This window comes from Typopeltis vanoorti, chromosome 8, assembly GCF_054136105.1.
Source record: "Typopeltis vanoorti isolate ZY-2024b chromosome 8, IOZ_Tvanoo_1.0, whole genome shotgun sequence".
NCBI lineage: Eukaryota > Metazoa > Arthropoda > Arachnida > Uropygi > Thelyphonidae > Typopeltis > Typopeltis vanoorti.
Window position 1 is genome coordinate 17,928,700 of NC_143556.1, and position 17,737 is coordinate 17,946,436.

General features: G+C 36.3%; 1 protein-coding gene across 1 annotated transcript in view; it reads right to left on the reverse strand.

Annotated features, from left to right (window-relative positions):
* Window positions 1-17,737, reverse strand: part of hyx (cell division cycle 73 hyrax) — a 199,560-nt gene that overhangs the window by 168,261 nt on the left and 13,562 nt on the right. The window contains exon 2 of the mRNA XM_090396538.1: window positions 11,766-11,871. Within this exon, the coding sequence (XP_090252664.1) occupies window positions 11,766-11,871 (106 nt within the window). The remainder of the gene's footprint in view (window positions 1-11,765; window positions 11,872-17,737) is intronic.

Below are 17,737 nucleotides of genomic sequence, written 5' to 3' on the forward strand. Positions count from 1 at the left end.
AGCTGCATGTTGTCCTGAATATTTCTGTGGGAAGTGTTCACTCAATCATGGCTGAACATTTGGGACTGAAACATGTTTGCGCCCGATGGATTCCCAAACTCTTGACACCTGAGCAAATGCAGCATCGAGTGGATGTGTGCACAGAATGGAAAGAAAGACTGGAACAAGAAGGCGACAACTTCTTAAAATGCATCATTACAGCAGATGAAGCTTGGTTGTATCACTATGACCCTACAATGAAACAACAAAGCAGTGAATGGAAGCATCCGTCTTCGCCTACCCCCAAGAAAGCAAAAACTGTAAAATCGGCTGGTAAAGTTATAACCACAATGTTTTTTGACTATGAAGGCATTGTTTACCAACACGGTGTAGAACCCAGGAATATTGTAAATGGCTCATACTATGCGGATGTTTTACAGACAATGGTACAGCACATCAAAAGGAAGCGTCCATTGCTGAAGAATGGCTTCTTATTGCACCACGATAATGCAAGGCCACATGTTGCTGGTTGTGTAGTGGATGTTTTGCAGAAGAACAACATAGATATCCTACCACACCCTCCATACAGTCCTGATCTCGCACCGTGTGATTTCTGGCTGTTTCCTCAGCTCAAGAAACCACTAAGAGGCTGCCATTTCGAAAGCAACAAAGCATGTGTAAAAGCTGCGGAGGCAGGGTTTTGAAAGAACTCTCAAAAAACGGACTTTCACATGTGTTTAAGAAGTGGACACAATGTTGGGATAAATGCATCGAGTCTCACAGTAGTTACTTCGAAAAAGACCATGTAAATGATGACGATTAAAGGTAATCTGTTTTCTGTATAAATATAGTCTTATTACTTATTGAACAGCCTATGTAGGTTGGGAGATGAATTTCATCACTTGCTGTGAGACCACCACCTCACTTATTGGAGGATTGAAGCGGCTTAAAAAAAGTTCCATGTTTGGTCTCTAGAGCAGGGTTCCTGGACTAAGTAAAAATAAATAAATAAATAAATATATATATATATATATATATATATATATATATATATAATATAATATTATAATTTAATATATTTTTAATATAACATAATATGTTATAATTATATATAATATTATATAATATATAATAATATATATATATATAATATATAAGTCCGTGCGGTTAGCCTAGTGGCTATGCGCTTCGCAACCATATGCCTGGGGAAGGAGTGTCCTAGGTTCGATTCCCGTCGGTGACGTGAGGAGCTGAAGGATCTTCCTCAGCCATAGCCAAGTTAGCCAGTCTTGGGCGTGGACAGCAGGATTTTTTCCCCAGTTTATTCTGGGGTTTTTCATCCTGCAATGCAGGCAAACTGGCCTTGAGAACTCAACACTACAGGCCATAGGATACACCAGGGCATAAGGCTGACCACCTTATCCTGTAAACGGAGTGAGGTCCGATGATCAATGGACCCTCGACACCGCAAGGTAATAGAGGGTATAAGGAAGATGATGATGATGATGACACACACACACACACACACACACACACACACACACACACACACACACACACACACACACACACACACACACACAGGGTGTCCGTACAGTTAGCCTAGTGGCTATGCACTTCACAACCATATGTTTGGGGAAGGATTGTCCTAGGTTCGATTCTCATCGACGACATAAGGAGCTTAAGGATCTTCCTCAGCCATAGCAAGTTAGCTAGCAGTCTTGGGTGTGAACAGCAGGGTTTTTCCACCAGTTTGTCTGGTGATTTTCATCTCGCAAACAGGCAAACCAGTCCCATGAACACAGGCTACAATCATAGGATATAGCACAGCAAGGAAGGCAATGGAAAATCATCTTGCACATAATTCTTTCCCTAGTATGGTAGCATAGCTGTAAACGGAAGCTGTCTGCTGCGCTATTGTAACATCTTCTTTTATTCTTTATTACTAATTAGCAGTGTGCGCTTTTTCTCCGGTAACCTTTCTCACTTACTCTATTGCGTATTATGTTTATCCACCTTCCGTATTTACCAGTCATATGCCTATGAACACTGGAAAATTTATTTGTTAGACTGCACCACCAGTATATCAATATTTGGCATAAGACTCAATAAAACGTCCGGCAGATCTCTCTCTCTCTCTTACTAGCGTAAATTCCTTCAACAAAGTTTACATAAACAGTCGTGGTTCTTAAGTAATTAAACTGCGCTTTTAATGCCTTAGTTGTTTCCCGATCACAAGTCCGATTATTTTTAGAAACAGTGCATTGTAAAATAAAAGATCAGGCAGCACTCTTTTAACAAATAATTAAAACACATTTATTTCCATTAATATGAAATGGAAATAAAAACATGAATCAAACGACAGAGAGATTGCTTTCTCTACCCATCTATAAAATCTTTAGCATAAAATTAGAACCCTTTTACTTCAACACTAAATAATCTCTTTAACTCAAAAACTTGTTTACTTCCTGCTTACAAATTCAACTTATTAAACTTCTAGTTTACTTTCTGTTAAGTTATTTTTACAAATTTGATATCAACTTCTAGCATACCAATTGACTCTCTTATGGACACTTCTTATTACTATTAAATTAAACTAATTCTTAACAGTCCATCTATAACATATGGCTTTAGTGTAGGACCGAGTTTTAGGCTTCCTTCAGGAATGTCTTGCTTCAGTGGTATCAAGTCGGGGATATTGGCGGGCTTTTGGACTGCAATCTGCAGTACTCGAATAGCATATACAAGAGGTTTCAGCATACGGGCAAAATCCTCCTCTGGATCCTATTTCAGGATCTTCTGCTTCTAATTGCCGATGACTGTTCTGGCTCTTTGCCTTTGATCTCCTCTGTAGGCAACTGGACCTGGACTCTCCTGCTTAGGCTTAGTAACTGGGGCCTTGCTTCTCCTCCTGATGTTCGGCTCAGTCCCCTTTTATTTTGTGATCACAGGACCTTGCACTAAGGGTAGTAAACCCCGAAGAAATTGGCACGTTTCCTTGATCTTTTTTTTTTGTTAAGGCTGCATGTTCTTTCATCTCCTCCATGCACTTTTTTTTTTTTTTTATCTTGCCGGGAACTTCTCTAAAACTAGCGGATCTCTTTGATACTAACTTTGAAGGTGTTCATATGCAGAGCTCGCAAACAACTTTCTCATACACAAAACTGCAAACAACTTTCTTGTGCTCTTATAGATAGCTATTATACAAAACTTCCGATGGCAAAGCATTGCCTTTGTTTTTGACATTCTGTAAACTTTAGTTAAAACAGTAAATACAATCAATTCCCATAGGGTTATTTACATTAATCTTTAATATAAAACACATAGAGACAAACAAGGTTATTTTTGTAACAGTTCTCATAAGACTTGACCTCTGTAAAAATCAATGTAAAGCACTTTGATATTTTTAAGCTACATCGAGTTTTTACACCAGCTGTATGGCTGAGGGAATAGAAGAGAATATACAGGGTGTTTCATAAGGATCAAATGTATATGGAGAGGTGTTGATACAGACCTGGAAGTTCAGCTGCCTGAGATGATGAAATGTATCAACAAATTATCCTGATAAGTACTAAATTATTTTCAAAGATGTAGTGAATTTTTGACGATGTAGTGAACAATTCAGATGATGATTTCAATCAGGTATTGTATTTACAGAGTAGTTCCTCATCTGACAAGGAAGATATTTCACAAAATAAGGTTTCTGAATTTTCAGTTTAAAACGAATGGAATCCAGCAAGTAATATGGCAATACTTGTTCAGGAGTACAGCAGAGAAGATGAGCAACTTTTACCACTTGATGTGAAAAATCCATCTGCAGTGTACGCTGCATTTCTGATTACCTAATGGAATTTATGGTAAGAGAAACTGACAGATATGCAGATCAGCTACAACTAAGGATTGTAAAACTCCAGGTAGACAAGCGAATTCCAAGAATATTAAGAACAAAATTATTTATGTACAAAAGGATACCCAAAAATAACTGGAATCTGAACTTGGGGCATGTGCATTTTCTTATTACAGATGATGCCACTAGGCATTGTGAGTATGCAGTATTCCATGCCAGTATGGCAAGTGGCATCATCCTGTGTGAACTGGTTTGTTGTTCTGCCTGCTCTTTTGTTAGTACTAACAAGCAAGTTTGATGATTTTGTGATTGCTGACCACAAGGAACAGAGAATATGCATGAAATTTTGTTTTCTTTTGGGTAAAACTGCAGCTAAAACTATTGTTATGCTTCTGCAAGCCTTTAAGGATGATGCTTTAGGTAAAACACAGATCTAAGAGTGGTTTCCCCATTTCAAAAATAGGGACATGTCAATTGAAGGCCAACCTTTTCAAGCAGAAATGATGAAAACATCGAAAAGGTTTGCCAGGCAATCAATGAAGATCATTGAAAGACCACTGAGCAAGTTTCTGAAGAGACAAATTTGTCATGGAATTTGTGCTGGCAAATTTGAACAGAAGATTTGTAAATTAAATATATATCTGCTAAAGCGCCTTGTTTGCTCACAGAGGATAAAAAATAAAATAAAATAAAATAATGTGAATGTTTGCCACGATTTGAGGGAATGAGTTCTCAATGACCAGAACTTAATATCAAAAGTTGTGACCAGGGATGAGTCTTGGTGCTACAGTTATGATCCAGAAACAAAACTAGTATCAAGCCAATGGAAACATTCAAATTCACTAAGATCCAAGAAGGCACATCAAGATAATGTTGATTTGTTTTTTCGATGTGAATAGTATTGTATACAAAGAATTTGTTCCTCCTGGACAGATCAGCGAACCAACATTTTTAACTCAACATTATTCCCACGGATAAAGAAAACCATGAAAAGGCAGCAATTCATTGATGTGGACGAAGTGAAAGAAAAGTAGCTGGAGGCTATAAACAGTATTCCAGTTGAACAGTTCCAGAACTGTTTCCAGCAGTGGAAAACTGCTGGAAACAGTTCTGGAAACATATTCTAGTCGCCTTCATGACTTTGAAGGCGACTAGAATATGGTATTATAAACTTTAATATTTTTTTTAAAAATAAGGTTTTTCTTATTTCTTGTGTCTTCTTTCCACATGAACTTGTGTACATTTATGTTGGAACATGATGTTAGTAATGACTAGTCCATATCCTGAGCGGAAATTGAGCAGATACATACCATTATTATTAGCTTTACCCTTTTCTCCAAATTTTCCCAAACCTTTTCTATATGCCTGGTAGGATTCATTTCCTACTCTGTTGTTTAGATCTCCAACAAGAACCATCTTTTCCATTTGTTTATGTCAGCTGTCTGCTTCTTCCTTAGAAATAAGTTTCATTGTTTATTTCTCCATTTGGAAGTATGGCCACATAGCTCTACTTGAAACTGCAATCCAATTAAGAAGTTTATCTTTATATTTGGTGCTGAATACTATCGCTATTTCTTCCTTTACTTGATATTATTGTCCAAATATAACATCCTATGCTTATTATTTAGTAGGACCTCACCTATTTTTGTCTTCTTCATCTCAGAAATGCCAATTATGTCCATGTGGTACTTGTCCAATTCTTCTGGAAGTTTAATTTCCTTTTCATTAATATCCTTATGTTGATGGTTTATTCTTCAATTCTTCTGACACTGGGTTTATTTAGTTCTTCTGAAGATGTTAACCATCAACATAAGGAATATTAATGGAAAAGAAATTGAAATTCCAAAGGAACTGAAAATTTTTTTTCTCTTGATATCCTATTATTATTATTATTATATAGGCATCTTGGAGTTCAAGGACTTATTATGAGAGATCAACATTAACCATACTGTGTATCATACATCTTAAGGAGATGTGTGAAAAATTTCTTTAGTACTTACTCTGTAAATCCATGGTGGGAATGACATGGATGACTGGCATTAATGTGATAGGCATTTCATCAATCCTTAAACTCAGTTACTGACAGAGCACTCATGACTATCTCTGGCAGGCTTTTCTACTTGTTAACTGCTCTTCTAGTCCTCATATCTCCCAGCCCTTTCTAATGACACCCTTACACAACACTGTGAATGCCCTCCTTGTTCTCTCACATCCAGTCATGTAGTAAAAAATTTCTTTAGCATATACTCTGTAAAACCCTTTTACTCACTTCTACATTTCTATGACATTCCTTTTTTTCTGACTATCAACTTCAATCTATGAACCTTCAGTTTATTCCTCATAAGGAGTATCCACAGACCAGTCACCATTTTAATCACTTGTCTTTGAATAGTGAACAATTTTTTTTCTTCTAAAATTAATCTGTTATCAATCCAAGTAATCTTTTGAGCTATTCTTCCCAATTCTATGAACTTCAACTCCCTGTTCACCATCATCCATAAATACTGCAGCAAAACCTCATCAATATAATACATGACCTGCAGTATATCCAGATCAAGCCTTACACTTTGTCACAGATAAACTAGCAAACCATCATTCTTTACTCACACTTCAATCAGGATCTCTAATTCATCTTTATTAACGATCATCTTCCCTAGTTTAGCATCAGCAACAAACTGGATGTTTTTTCATCAGATCATTCTCAATATCATTAATGTATAAAGCAAACAAGAAAAGCAGCAGCTGAAGTACAAAGTAGGCATCTTCCTTCCACTTGACTTAACTCCACCATTACTACTCTGATGTTTATCAGCCAATACCTTATCCATGTCACCAGATTCATGTCCATCCCATAAGATTCTATCAAATGCCTTTGTTAAATTTAGTAATATTGCACCATTTCTCTTATCCAATGCAACTGTCACTTTCCTGATAGAAAGTTATTAAGCAAGACTTCCCTTCATGAAACAATGCAGCCTCCATAGAGTATCATATTCCTATCAATCCACTCCTGAATTGTGCCCATAATCAACCTTCTAATACCTTAACCATCACTTCTCAGGAATTGATTAGTTTGTAATTGCTACCTCTGTCTTGGAGCCTCCTATATAGCTTCCTTTCAGTTATTTGGCTTTGACTGTGAAGGAAGCTTTCACACTGTCATTAAGGAATGCAGAGAACTGACTATGGCTTCTAACCTAATGTCCATTCTTCACCTTCATGTGGTGCACCCCATTAGTAGATATCCATTGGTTACTGAACAAAACAAGGATGGGTGGCAATTTGGGAATCATCATCATCAAATTCCTGCCATGTACCCTCAAGGGGTGTACAGGATATGACAGTACTACATGAAAAAATTACATCATTACTAACTTCCTATCTACAATTTTCCTCCAAATCAGTCTGTTACTTGTCAAGACTCCAACATTATCAGATCTTATATTTCTATCGTCTAAGGCACTTTGTACCGTATCAATCCACCTATACCTTGGTCTTCCTCTGGGTCGTTTTCCTGCCAACCTGGCAGAGAACACTTGTTTTGCTAATCTTTCCTCTCCCATTCTATTTAGGTGACCATACCATCTGAGATTAGCTCTGCTAACGCATTCCTGGATGCTGACAATGTCAAGTTCTTTCCTAATATCCTCATTTTTAATATGATATTGCCATTGATGCCATCTGTTCACGCCTCTAATCTTTCTCAGGACTCTCATATCTGCGGTCTCTAGTCTTTGGTCAAGTGTTTTACTTCTGACCCAGCTCTCAGATCCATAAGTTAAAATTGGTTTGAACACAGTCTTGTATACAGCTAATTTAGTGTTCCGACTAATTTCTTTCTTATTCCATATGAATTTATTCAATTGACTTCCCACGATACCAGCTTTGCTGATTCTGTTGTCTATTTCTATATTTAGTTTACCATCTTCAGTAAAAATCGTGCCTAAATAGCTGAAACGTTTTACTTGTTCCACAGGTTCTCCATTCACAACACAGTTGACATTTTCAATGATTCTGCCTATTTTCTTTGTCTTTGTCTTTTTATTGCTGACCTTCATACCATATCTATTACAACAGCTATTCAATTTAGTCAGAGAATCTTGCAGACTTATAGCGGATTTATTTAGAAGTATAACATCATCCGCATAAAGCAAAGAGCTGACATTAACATCTCCAATTTTGATATCAGGTTTAATACCACATTCCTTCATAATGTGATCCATATAGATAATGAATAACAGAGGGGATAATGTACATCCTTGTCTCACACCAGATTTAACATTAAACCATCTTCCTGTACTTCCTTCAATTCTAACTGCTGACTCACAACTCAAATAAAGACTAAGTATTGCTTGATATAATGCCCCATTGACACCATATAACTGCAGCGTATTGAATAGCTTCTCTCTTGGCACCTTGTCATATGCCTTTTCCAAATCGACAAAACTTAAATACAGATCTTTGTTATATTCCCATGCTTTCTCGACTATTTGTCGTAAAGTGAAGATCTGATCCTGACAGCCTCTATTTGGCCTGAATCCAGCTTGTTCTTCACCAAGCTTTTCTTCCACAATTCTTCTCAACCGTTTCTCAAGTATACTTGCATAGATCTTGCCAGAAACACTCAGTAGGGAAATACCTCTGTAATTCTCACATTCAGTTTTATTTCCCTTTTTATATATGGGTACTATGAGAGCTCTACTCCAATCATCGGGAATTCGTCCCTCTGTCCAGGCTTTCTGAACTATGCAGTGCAGCCACTGTAAGACTCTTATACCACCATACTTCAGCATTTCTGGTCGAATATCATCTACTCCTGCTGCCTTTCCACATTTCAAGCCTTTGATGGCTTTTTCTACTTCAAGTATGGATATGTATTCCTGACTGCATGCCTGGTCAGTGTTTTTTATCACTGTGCTGTCATCACTGCTTGTTTCATTTAGCAGTTTTTCAAAGTAATTACTCCATACTTCAAGGATATCTTTTTCTCCTGTTTTCATTTCACCTTTATCATCTCTAATTCCTTTTACAGCACTCTTTCCTCCATTCCTAAGCTTCTTCAACAACCTCCAGAATATTTTGCCACCTTCTTGATATTTATTTTCTATATTCTTGCCAAATTCCTCCCATGACTTTTGTTTAGCTAGTTTTACACACTGTTTAGCTTTCTTACATTTGTCTCTGTATTCTGTAAGAGTAAAAGCTGACTTATTTGCCAGGAACTTTTGATATGCTTTCTTCTTTTCCTTCACTGCCTCTTTAACTTCCTGTGTCCACCAGGGAGTTCTGATTTTTTTATCTTTGCACACAACCTCACCACATGCCTCTCTGGCAGAATCAATCAATGTTTCCTTCAGAGTTTGCCACTGAATCTCCAAGGTTTGATTCCTGTTCTCAAACTCTTTCATTTTCTTTTCAATAATATTTCTGTATTTTAGTCTACAGTTTATATCTGAGAGCTGCTCAACTTTTATTCGCTTTAAAACTTTCTTACATGTTATTCTTTTCAATATGAAATTCAATTTTATCCTGCTCAAGACTAAATAGTGATCACTTCCAATTTCAAATCCTCTGTACACTCTGGTGTCCTGCACCAGGGAGAAAACATCACTATCAACAATAACATAGTCAATGAGACTTTTCTTATTCCTAGCCTCTTCTCTCCATGTGAATTTGTGCACATTTTTATGTTGGAACATGGTGTTAGTAATAACCAGTCCATGTCCTGAGCAGAAATCCAACAGATATTTGCCATTATTATTAGCTTTGCTCTTTTCTCCAAATTTTCCCAAAATATTTTTGTATGTCTCACAATCATTTCCTACTCTACTATTTAGATCCCCAACAAGGACCAACTTTTCCTTTTTCATTGTGTCAGTTGCTTTTTCTAAAGCCTCAAAAAATTCCTCCACTTCTACCTTAGTAGAACCTTCTGTGGGACCATAGGCACAAATAAGTCTCATTGTCCAGTTCCCCATTCTCATATTTGCCCACATTACTCTACTTGAGACTGACTGCCATTCAAGAAGATTAGCCTCGTATTTTGTGTTGAATACTATGGCTACTCCTTCTTTTCCTTGATTGTTATTGCCTGAATATAACATTTTGTATTTATTGCTCAGAAAGATCTCACCAGTTTTGGTCTTTTTTGTTTCAGTCACCCCTATTATGTCGATCTGGTACTTATCTAATTCCTCAGCTAGCTCCATTTCTTTGCCATTCAGGCTTCTTACGTTGATAGTACCGATCTTTAACTCTGGTGATGTTGAGTTGGGGTTTGTTTTCAGATTTGTTCCAGTAGCTGACTTTTCGCTGTTCGCCCTGGTTCCCTGGCGAAAACAACGGGGGCCTTGTTTAACCGGGCGACGCCCCAGCCGGCATGAAATTTTGTCATGTTGTACCATCATTTTTTATTTTGGTTTAACCAATAAGAATACAATTTGGTCGGCTAAATCCCAAATTGCCAGCCCATCCTCGTTCGTTCAGTATCAAAGTAGATACCCAACAGGGTGCACCACGAGAAGGTGAGGATTGGACATTAGGTCAGAAGCCCTGGTCGGTTCTCCGCATTCCTTTAAAGGCTATGTGGAGGTCTCCTCTCAGTTATACAGCTTTGCCCCTTAAGCACCCCAAAATTTGGGAATTACACTGACAAAATTATACTCCCTCTCTTGGCTTAAACTCAAATACATAAAATGATACATCATGAAATTTCGTGTCAACTGGAGCATTTCCCAGCTGAACAAGGTCTTCACTGTTTTGTCAAGGAACTAGAGAGAACACTGAAAAAGTAAGCCTGGAACAAACTCTGACTCAACAACTAGAAGAAGACTAATTAAACCAATGTCAGAAGAACTGAAAATAGAAACCATAAGTGTAAGGAGTATTAATGGAAAGGAAATCTAACTTGCAGAAGAACTGGAAAAGTACCATGCCTACATATTTGGCATTACTGAGACAAAGAAGATAAAAACAGATGAGATCTTACTAAATAATAAGTATAGGATGTTATATTCGGGTGATAACGATCAAGAAAAGGAAAGAGTAGTAATAGCATGCAACACTAAATATGAAGATAAATTTCTTGATTAGAAAGCAGTTTCAAGTAAAGTTATGTTGACAAGCTTCAAGATGAGAAATGGATAATAAAACTAATTTGTGCCTCTGATCCCGCAGAAGGTTCTCTAAGGAAGAAGTGGAAGAATTTTTGAAGTAATAGAGCAATGCATCTGACAAAAGAAAACTGAATATGTAGCCCTTCTTTGAGATCTAAACAGATTAGGAAATGGATTCCACTGGGCATGGAGAAATGTTTTGAGAAGATCTGGATAAAAGGGAAAAGCTAATAATAATAATAACAGTAAGTATCTGCAGGATTTCTGCTCAAGATATGGACTAGTCATTATCAACACCATATTCCAGCATAAAGATGTGCACAAATTTGCATGGAGAGAAGATGCAAGAAATAAGAAAGCCTCACTGACTATTATCATTGTTGATAGTGAATTCTTCATGCTAGTTCATGATACAAGAGTATATAGAGGATTTGAAAGGAAGTGATCATCACTAACTTTTAAAAAAGTTTTAAGTAGTTTAAAAATTAATATCACATTAAAAAGAACAATATGTAAGAAAGTTTTAAAATTAATTAAAGTTGAGCAGCTTTTACAGGTTAAACTGTAAACTCAACTATACAAACATTATTGAAGAAAAACTGAAACAGTTTGAAAACAATAACCAAACTTTGAATGCTTTTCGTTAGATCTTCATGTATTTGTTATTTGGTAAATCATCTGGCATTATGTTAAGGAATAAAAAAAACTACCAGTAATAACAGGCAATGACAACAATAATATTATAACAAAAGAGTCTGACAATATCATACATAACAGTCAATCTTAACTTTTAAATAATATATATATATATATATAATACTTACAGCAGTCTGTCTAACATATACTGGATGCTGCAAATGAATATTTTTAAGAAGAAACAACAGGCAATCCAATGTGTAATATTCTTTTGGAGTGCCATCTTTCCCAGACCTTGAACAGAAAATCAGAACCAATGAAGATTACAATATGCTACTCAACAAGTCAATAAATTTGCATTTCAACTAGTATAAATGAGTTTTTCAGCTGAATTTCAAATATATCAAGTTTAAAATAAATATATATGAACAAAGATAAAACATTTGTTTTATCTTTGAATTCGACCTCTATATAAACACTTCCTAAAGTGTATATATATAGAAGTTTTATCTATTCATGGAAGATCATGGGATCTCAAATGGAATATATTTAAGAAACATATATTCCAAGCCATATTCTGAATTTTTAAAACAGATTTTGATGCCCTTCATATAACAAAAAATAAATAATAAAAATAAAAAATAAAATACTTCATGAAATCATGATCTAAAAATTAAGTTTGTATTTAAGTTTGAAAATGATTACTAATAGTGTCATCTTCTTATTACTTGTTGGATTGGATTGTATTATGTTTGTATAACTGAAGCTATCAGTGAGTGTTATTCCTGCTAATTGCATATGTCCTCTGGTCATTTATAGGGAGGGAGGGGTTTCTGCTGGCTATGAGACTAGCTAACCCTCTTTAGCTGGCAACTTATAAAGATTACTTATTTCCCAAAAGGGGATTCAAAGGTCATTCCAACTAAAGAATTTATTATTTGTTTCCAATAGTACTATAAAGATATTGACTGTTAAACAATGCTAGCATATGACAATAATAATGATAACAATGCATTTTTGAAAATTATGGACACAACTACCGTGTTTGAATAAAAACTTTAGTTTAATATAACTAAAATCTACATTCGACGTTTCGACCTTTATGTCAAGTTCATCTTCTGGAGCATACAACTATACACAGGCAACAAGCTATATTACAATCAAACTGGTTTGTTAAAGACACTGACCAACAGCTACAACAATTGTTGACCTGACCTCTGGTGGGAAAAAAATAAAATAAAATAAAATAAAAATAAAAATAATAAATAAATAAAAATAAATTTTTAAAAAATAAAAAATAAAAAATTATACATCAACGCTAGAGTCCTATTATTAGTGTTGTCTACTATATACATATATTAACATCATTCCAGCCAGTTGGTATGGAATGGTTTCTAATACTAGCTGAGGATTGGCTAGAGTCCTGACTTATGCTGGATCTTACATATTATGTGGGCTGAATGTGTGCCATTCAGATCCTTGGAATTTTCATGCCATCTTTGTTGTTGATATTTGGGTGGTTTATCAGGATTTCGCAGGATTCCTTAAATTTCCTTTCGTACCAGGTTTTTGTGCGGTGTAAAGAGCAGGTGCTTTTCCAGTTGATTTGGTGTAAGGTATTGAGTGCATGGTCTGAGAGGCCTGCTTCATCATAATGGTTATATTTAATGTCTAATGTGTTCTTTCTTGCATATAGGGATTGTCCGTCCTGTTCCACCAATGTATGGTAAGTTACAAGTGCAGCGGATGCAATAGACTCCAGGATGTGCTAATGGCAGGAGAGGATCCTTAGAGGAGTTGAATATGGTTTTAAGTTTAGTGGGTGGTTTAAAGGTGGCATTGAGGTTATAATGTTGCAGGATACTGTTGATTTTTTCTGATAACCCTTTAATGTATGGGATGGCTATGGTTTTACTGTAATCCAGATTCATTTTTGTTGTAGTTTTATAGAGTATTTTATTAACAGTATTTTTGTTATAGCCATTATTTATGAATGTGTCACTAATGATTTTTAGTTCTTGTTTCAGGGCTTGCTGGTTAGAGCAAATAGTTGTGGCTCTGTTTTTAAGGGTGTTAATGACTCCATACTTTTGTGATGGGTGGTGGAATGAATTAGCATGTATGTATTGGCCAGTGTGTGTCGGTTTTCGGTAGACTGTGTAGGATAGACTGCCTGAAGGAAGACATGTGACTAGTGTGTCTAGGAATGGGAGCGAATTTTGGTTTTCAATTTCGATGGTAAATTGTGTGCATTAGTGTTGTTTGTTCAGGTGATTGAGGAATGTGTTTAGTGTTTGCCGCCTGTGTGGCCAGATCGCAAACACGTCGTCAACGTATCTAAACCAGACTGTCGGTCTTAGCGTGGCGATATCAAGAGCCCTTTGCTTAAAGGTTTTCATGTAGAAGTTAGCGATTGGGGGGGGGGGATAGTGATGAGCCCATGGCTGTACCTTCTTTTTGTAGGTAGAATTTGTTTTGCCACACGAAGTAACCGGACTGTAGTATGTGGGCAAAGAGGGCCGTAATGTTGGGCGGAAATTTTTTCTGTAGTAGGAGAATTGTGTCATTGATGGGGATATTAGTGAAAAGGGCAGAAACGTCGAAACTGACTAATAAGTCGTCTTTGTCGAGTGTTATGTTTTTAATTTTGTTTATAAAGTGTTGTGTGTTTTTTATGTAGGAGGGGGAATGACCTACCAACTCCTTGAGTGTTGCACCTAATTTCTTGGCTAGGTGGTAATTGGGACTGTCTATTCCTTCCACGATTGGTCGAAGGGGCACATTTTGTTTGTGTATTTTCGGAACCCCATATATTCTGGGGGGGGGCGTAGTGGGGTTTGAGTTTTTTAACCGTGTCTGGTGGCCAAGAAGTGATGAACTTGAGTAGTTTTTCTGTTTTATCCTTTATCCTTTTTGTTGGGTTATAATTTACCATTTTATATGTGTTGTTATCGGCTACTAGTTGATTCATTTGAAGTATGTATCAAGGAGTTGGTAGGTCATTCCCCCTCCTACATAAAAAACACACAACACTTTATAAACAAAATTAAAAACATAACACTCGACAAAGATGACTTATTAGTCAGTTTCGACGTTTCTGCCCTTTTCACTAATGTCCCCATCAATGACAAAATTCTCCTACTACAGAACAAATTTCCGCCCGACATTACAGCCCTCTTCGCCCACATACTACAGTCCGGTTACTTCGTGTGGCAAAACAAATTCTACCTACAAAAAGAAGGTACAGCCATGGGCTCATCACTATCCCCCCAATCGCTAACATCTGCATGGAAACCTTTGAGCAAAGGGCTCTTGATTCCGCCACGCTAAGACCGACAGTCTGGCTTAGATACGTTGACGACGTGTTTGCGATCTGGCCGCACGGGCAGCAAACGCTAAACACATTCCTCAGCCACCTTAACAAACAACACGAACGCATACAATTTACCATCGAAATCGAAAACCAAAATTCGCTCCCATTCCTAGACACACTAGTCACACGTCTTCCTTCAGGCAGTCTATCCTTCACAGTCTACCGAAAACCGACACACACTGGCCAATACATACATGCTAATTCATACCACCACCCATCACAAAAGTATGGAGTCATTAACACCCTTAAAAACAGAGCCACAACTATTTGCTCTAACCAGCAAGCCCTGAAACAAGAACTAAAAATCATTAGTGACACATTCATAAATAATGGCTATAACAAAAATAAATACTGTTAATAAAATACTCTATAAAACTGCAACAAAAACGAATCTAGATTACAGTAAAACCATAACCATCCCATACATTAAAGGGTTATCAGAAAAAATAATCAACAGAATCCTGCAACATTATAACCTCAATGCCACCTTTAAACCACCCACTAAACTTAAAACCATATTCAACTCCTCTAAGGATCCTCTCCTCCCATTAGCACATGCTGGAGTCTATGGTATCCGCTGCACCTGTAACTTACCATACATTGGTGAAACAGGACGGACAATCCCTATACACAAGAAAGAACACATTAGACACATTAAATATAACCATTATGGTGAAGCAGGCCTCTCAGACCACGCACTCAACACCTTACACCAAATTAACTGGAAAAGCACCTGCTCTTTACACCGCACAAAAACCCGGTACGAAAGGAAATTTAAGGAATCCTGCGAAATCCTGATAAACCACCCAAATATCAACAACAAAGATGGCATGAAAATTCCAAGGATCTGGATGGCACACATTCAGCCCACATAATATGTAAGATCCAGCATAAGTCAGGACTCTAGCCAATCCTCAGCTAGTATTAGAAACCATTCCATACCAACTGGCTGGAATGATGTTAATATATGTATATAGTAGACAACACTAATAATAGGACTCTAGCGTTGATGTATAATTTTTTATTTTTATTTTATTTTATTATTATTTTTATTTTTTATTTTTTCCCACCAGAGGTCAGGCCAACAATTGTTGTAGCAGTTGGTCAGTGTCTTTAACAAACCAGTTTGATGGTAGTATAGCTTGTTGCCTGTGTATAATTGTATGCTCCAGAAGATGAGCTTGACATAAAGGTCGAAACGTCAAATGTAGATTTTAGTTATATTAAACTAAAGTTTTTATTCAAACACGGTAGTTGTATCCATAATTTTCAAAAATGCATTCGGATCAACGTGTAAGCCTAAAAGAAAGGTTTAATGATAACAGATATAGCATTACTTAAAAGTGATTAAGTGATTAAGCATCACTTAAAAAAAAACTTTTTTTTTTTATAATTTTGTTATGAGACTGTCTCTTGATCTGAAACGTTAAAAAATTTTGTTATTTTAGTGCAGCATGAAATACAATTTCTTTCAATTGTTTAACTAGACTCGAAAATCCATGTTCTGGTCATTTAGTGAGGGTACTATGTACTTGCTGTTCTGTGCTCATTCGAGAAAAACTGTTAACTGAAGATTGTTATTTGAGAATCAGAGAACTGAGAAATCACTATATATATATATTGCTGTTTTTCAAAGTATTATATTCTCATAAGGAAAGAACATAGTAAAGGCACTTGTTACACAAATTAAATCTATGAATTCTCCCCTTTATAAATATATCCATATCCTGTTGATCTCTATATTAAGAAGCTGATGATCATGTTAATGTAGTGTAAGATGTGGCTCATGAATTGCTCTATTCACATGGCATTTATGACACAGGGAGAAAGTTTTCACCATGCTTCTCCCTTGTCCAAGCTGACGGAGATACAATGATTTAGACCAGAAGTTTCCAGACTGTCAGACTTCAAGTAACAGCAAAACTCCAGAAATTTCAATAGACCAGTATTCCAAATAAAATAATACAACATATTTCAAACAATGGTTATATTTATAATTTCTGAAAGTTTTATAAATACCATAGATGAGAATTCAAAATTAAATAGGAGTGAGGTTAGCTATTTTAGAGTAGTTGTGAAATCCTTCAAAATAAATTTGTAACTACAAAACAGCTCTTAATTTTAAAATCGAGTCTAGTGTACAACTAAGCGGTCTAGATTACCACTGTGGTAGTCTGAACTCGATACTACATCCCACACATACTGAATTCAGATCAGGAGTTTCTGTGCTAGTTGCTGCAATGTCCCAATGCTATTTGCTTCATGTATACATGAAGAAAAAAAAAAAAAAAAGCTGCCATAATGTAGGGCATGTACAATCATACAAAACATTAATCCAGAACATCCATACCACAAGAAGCAAGCACAACATTGCTACATGTTACCTTCAAACTTCACTGCTCAGACAACATATTCAAGTGAAAAGCAGTCCTCAAGCATTCTCTACAATTAAGTATATCTATCAGATTGGAAGAGCATACAGTATGGGTTGTCATTCTCCACAGGACCATTTTCCATCGTTTAGGTTCTGTGTGCTCTGACCTACACCTACAACAATATAATGATTTTTACACAGGCTTCTATTTTAATAAAAACTTAAATGGATAGTTTAATTTTAGTTGATGCATCTTGAGATTAAATCACCAAGTGCTTGGTTGGCAAAGGGGATTGTTATGTAGAATTATGACCAAAGCAACTACGGCTACAATAGATATACTCTAGCAAGTTTGCTATTGCAGGATGAAAAACCCAAGTTTTCAAGAGGAACAAAACCTTTCCACTTCCATA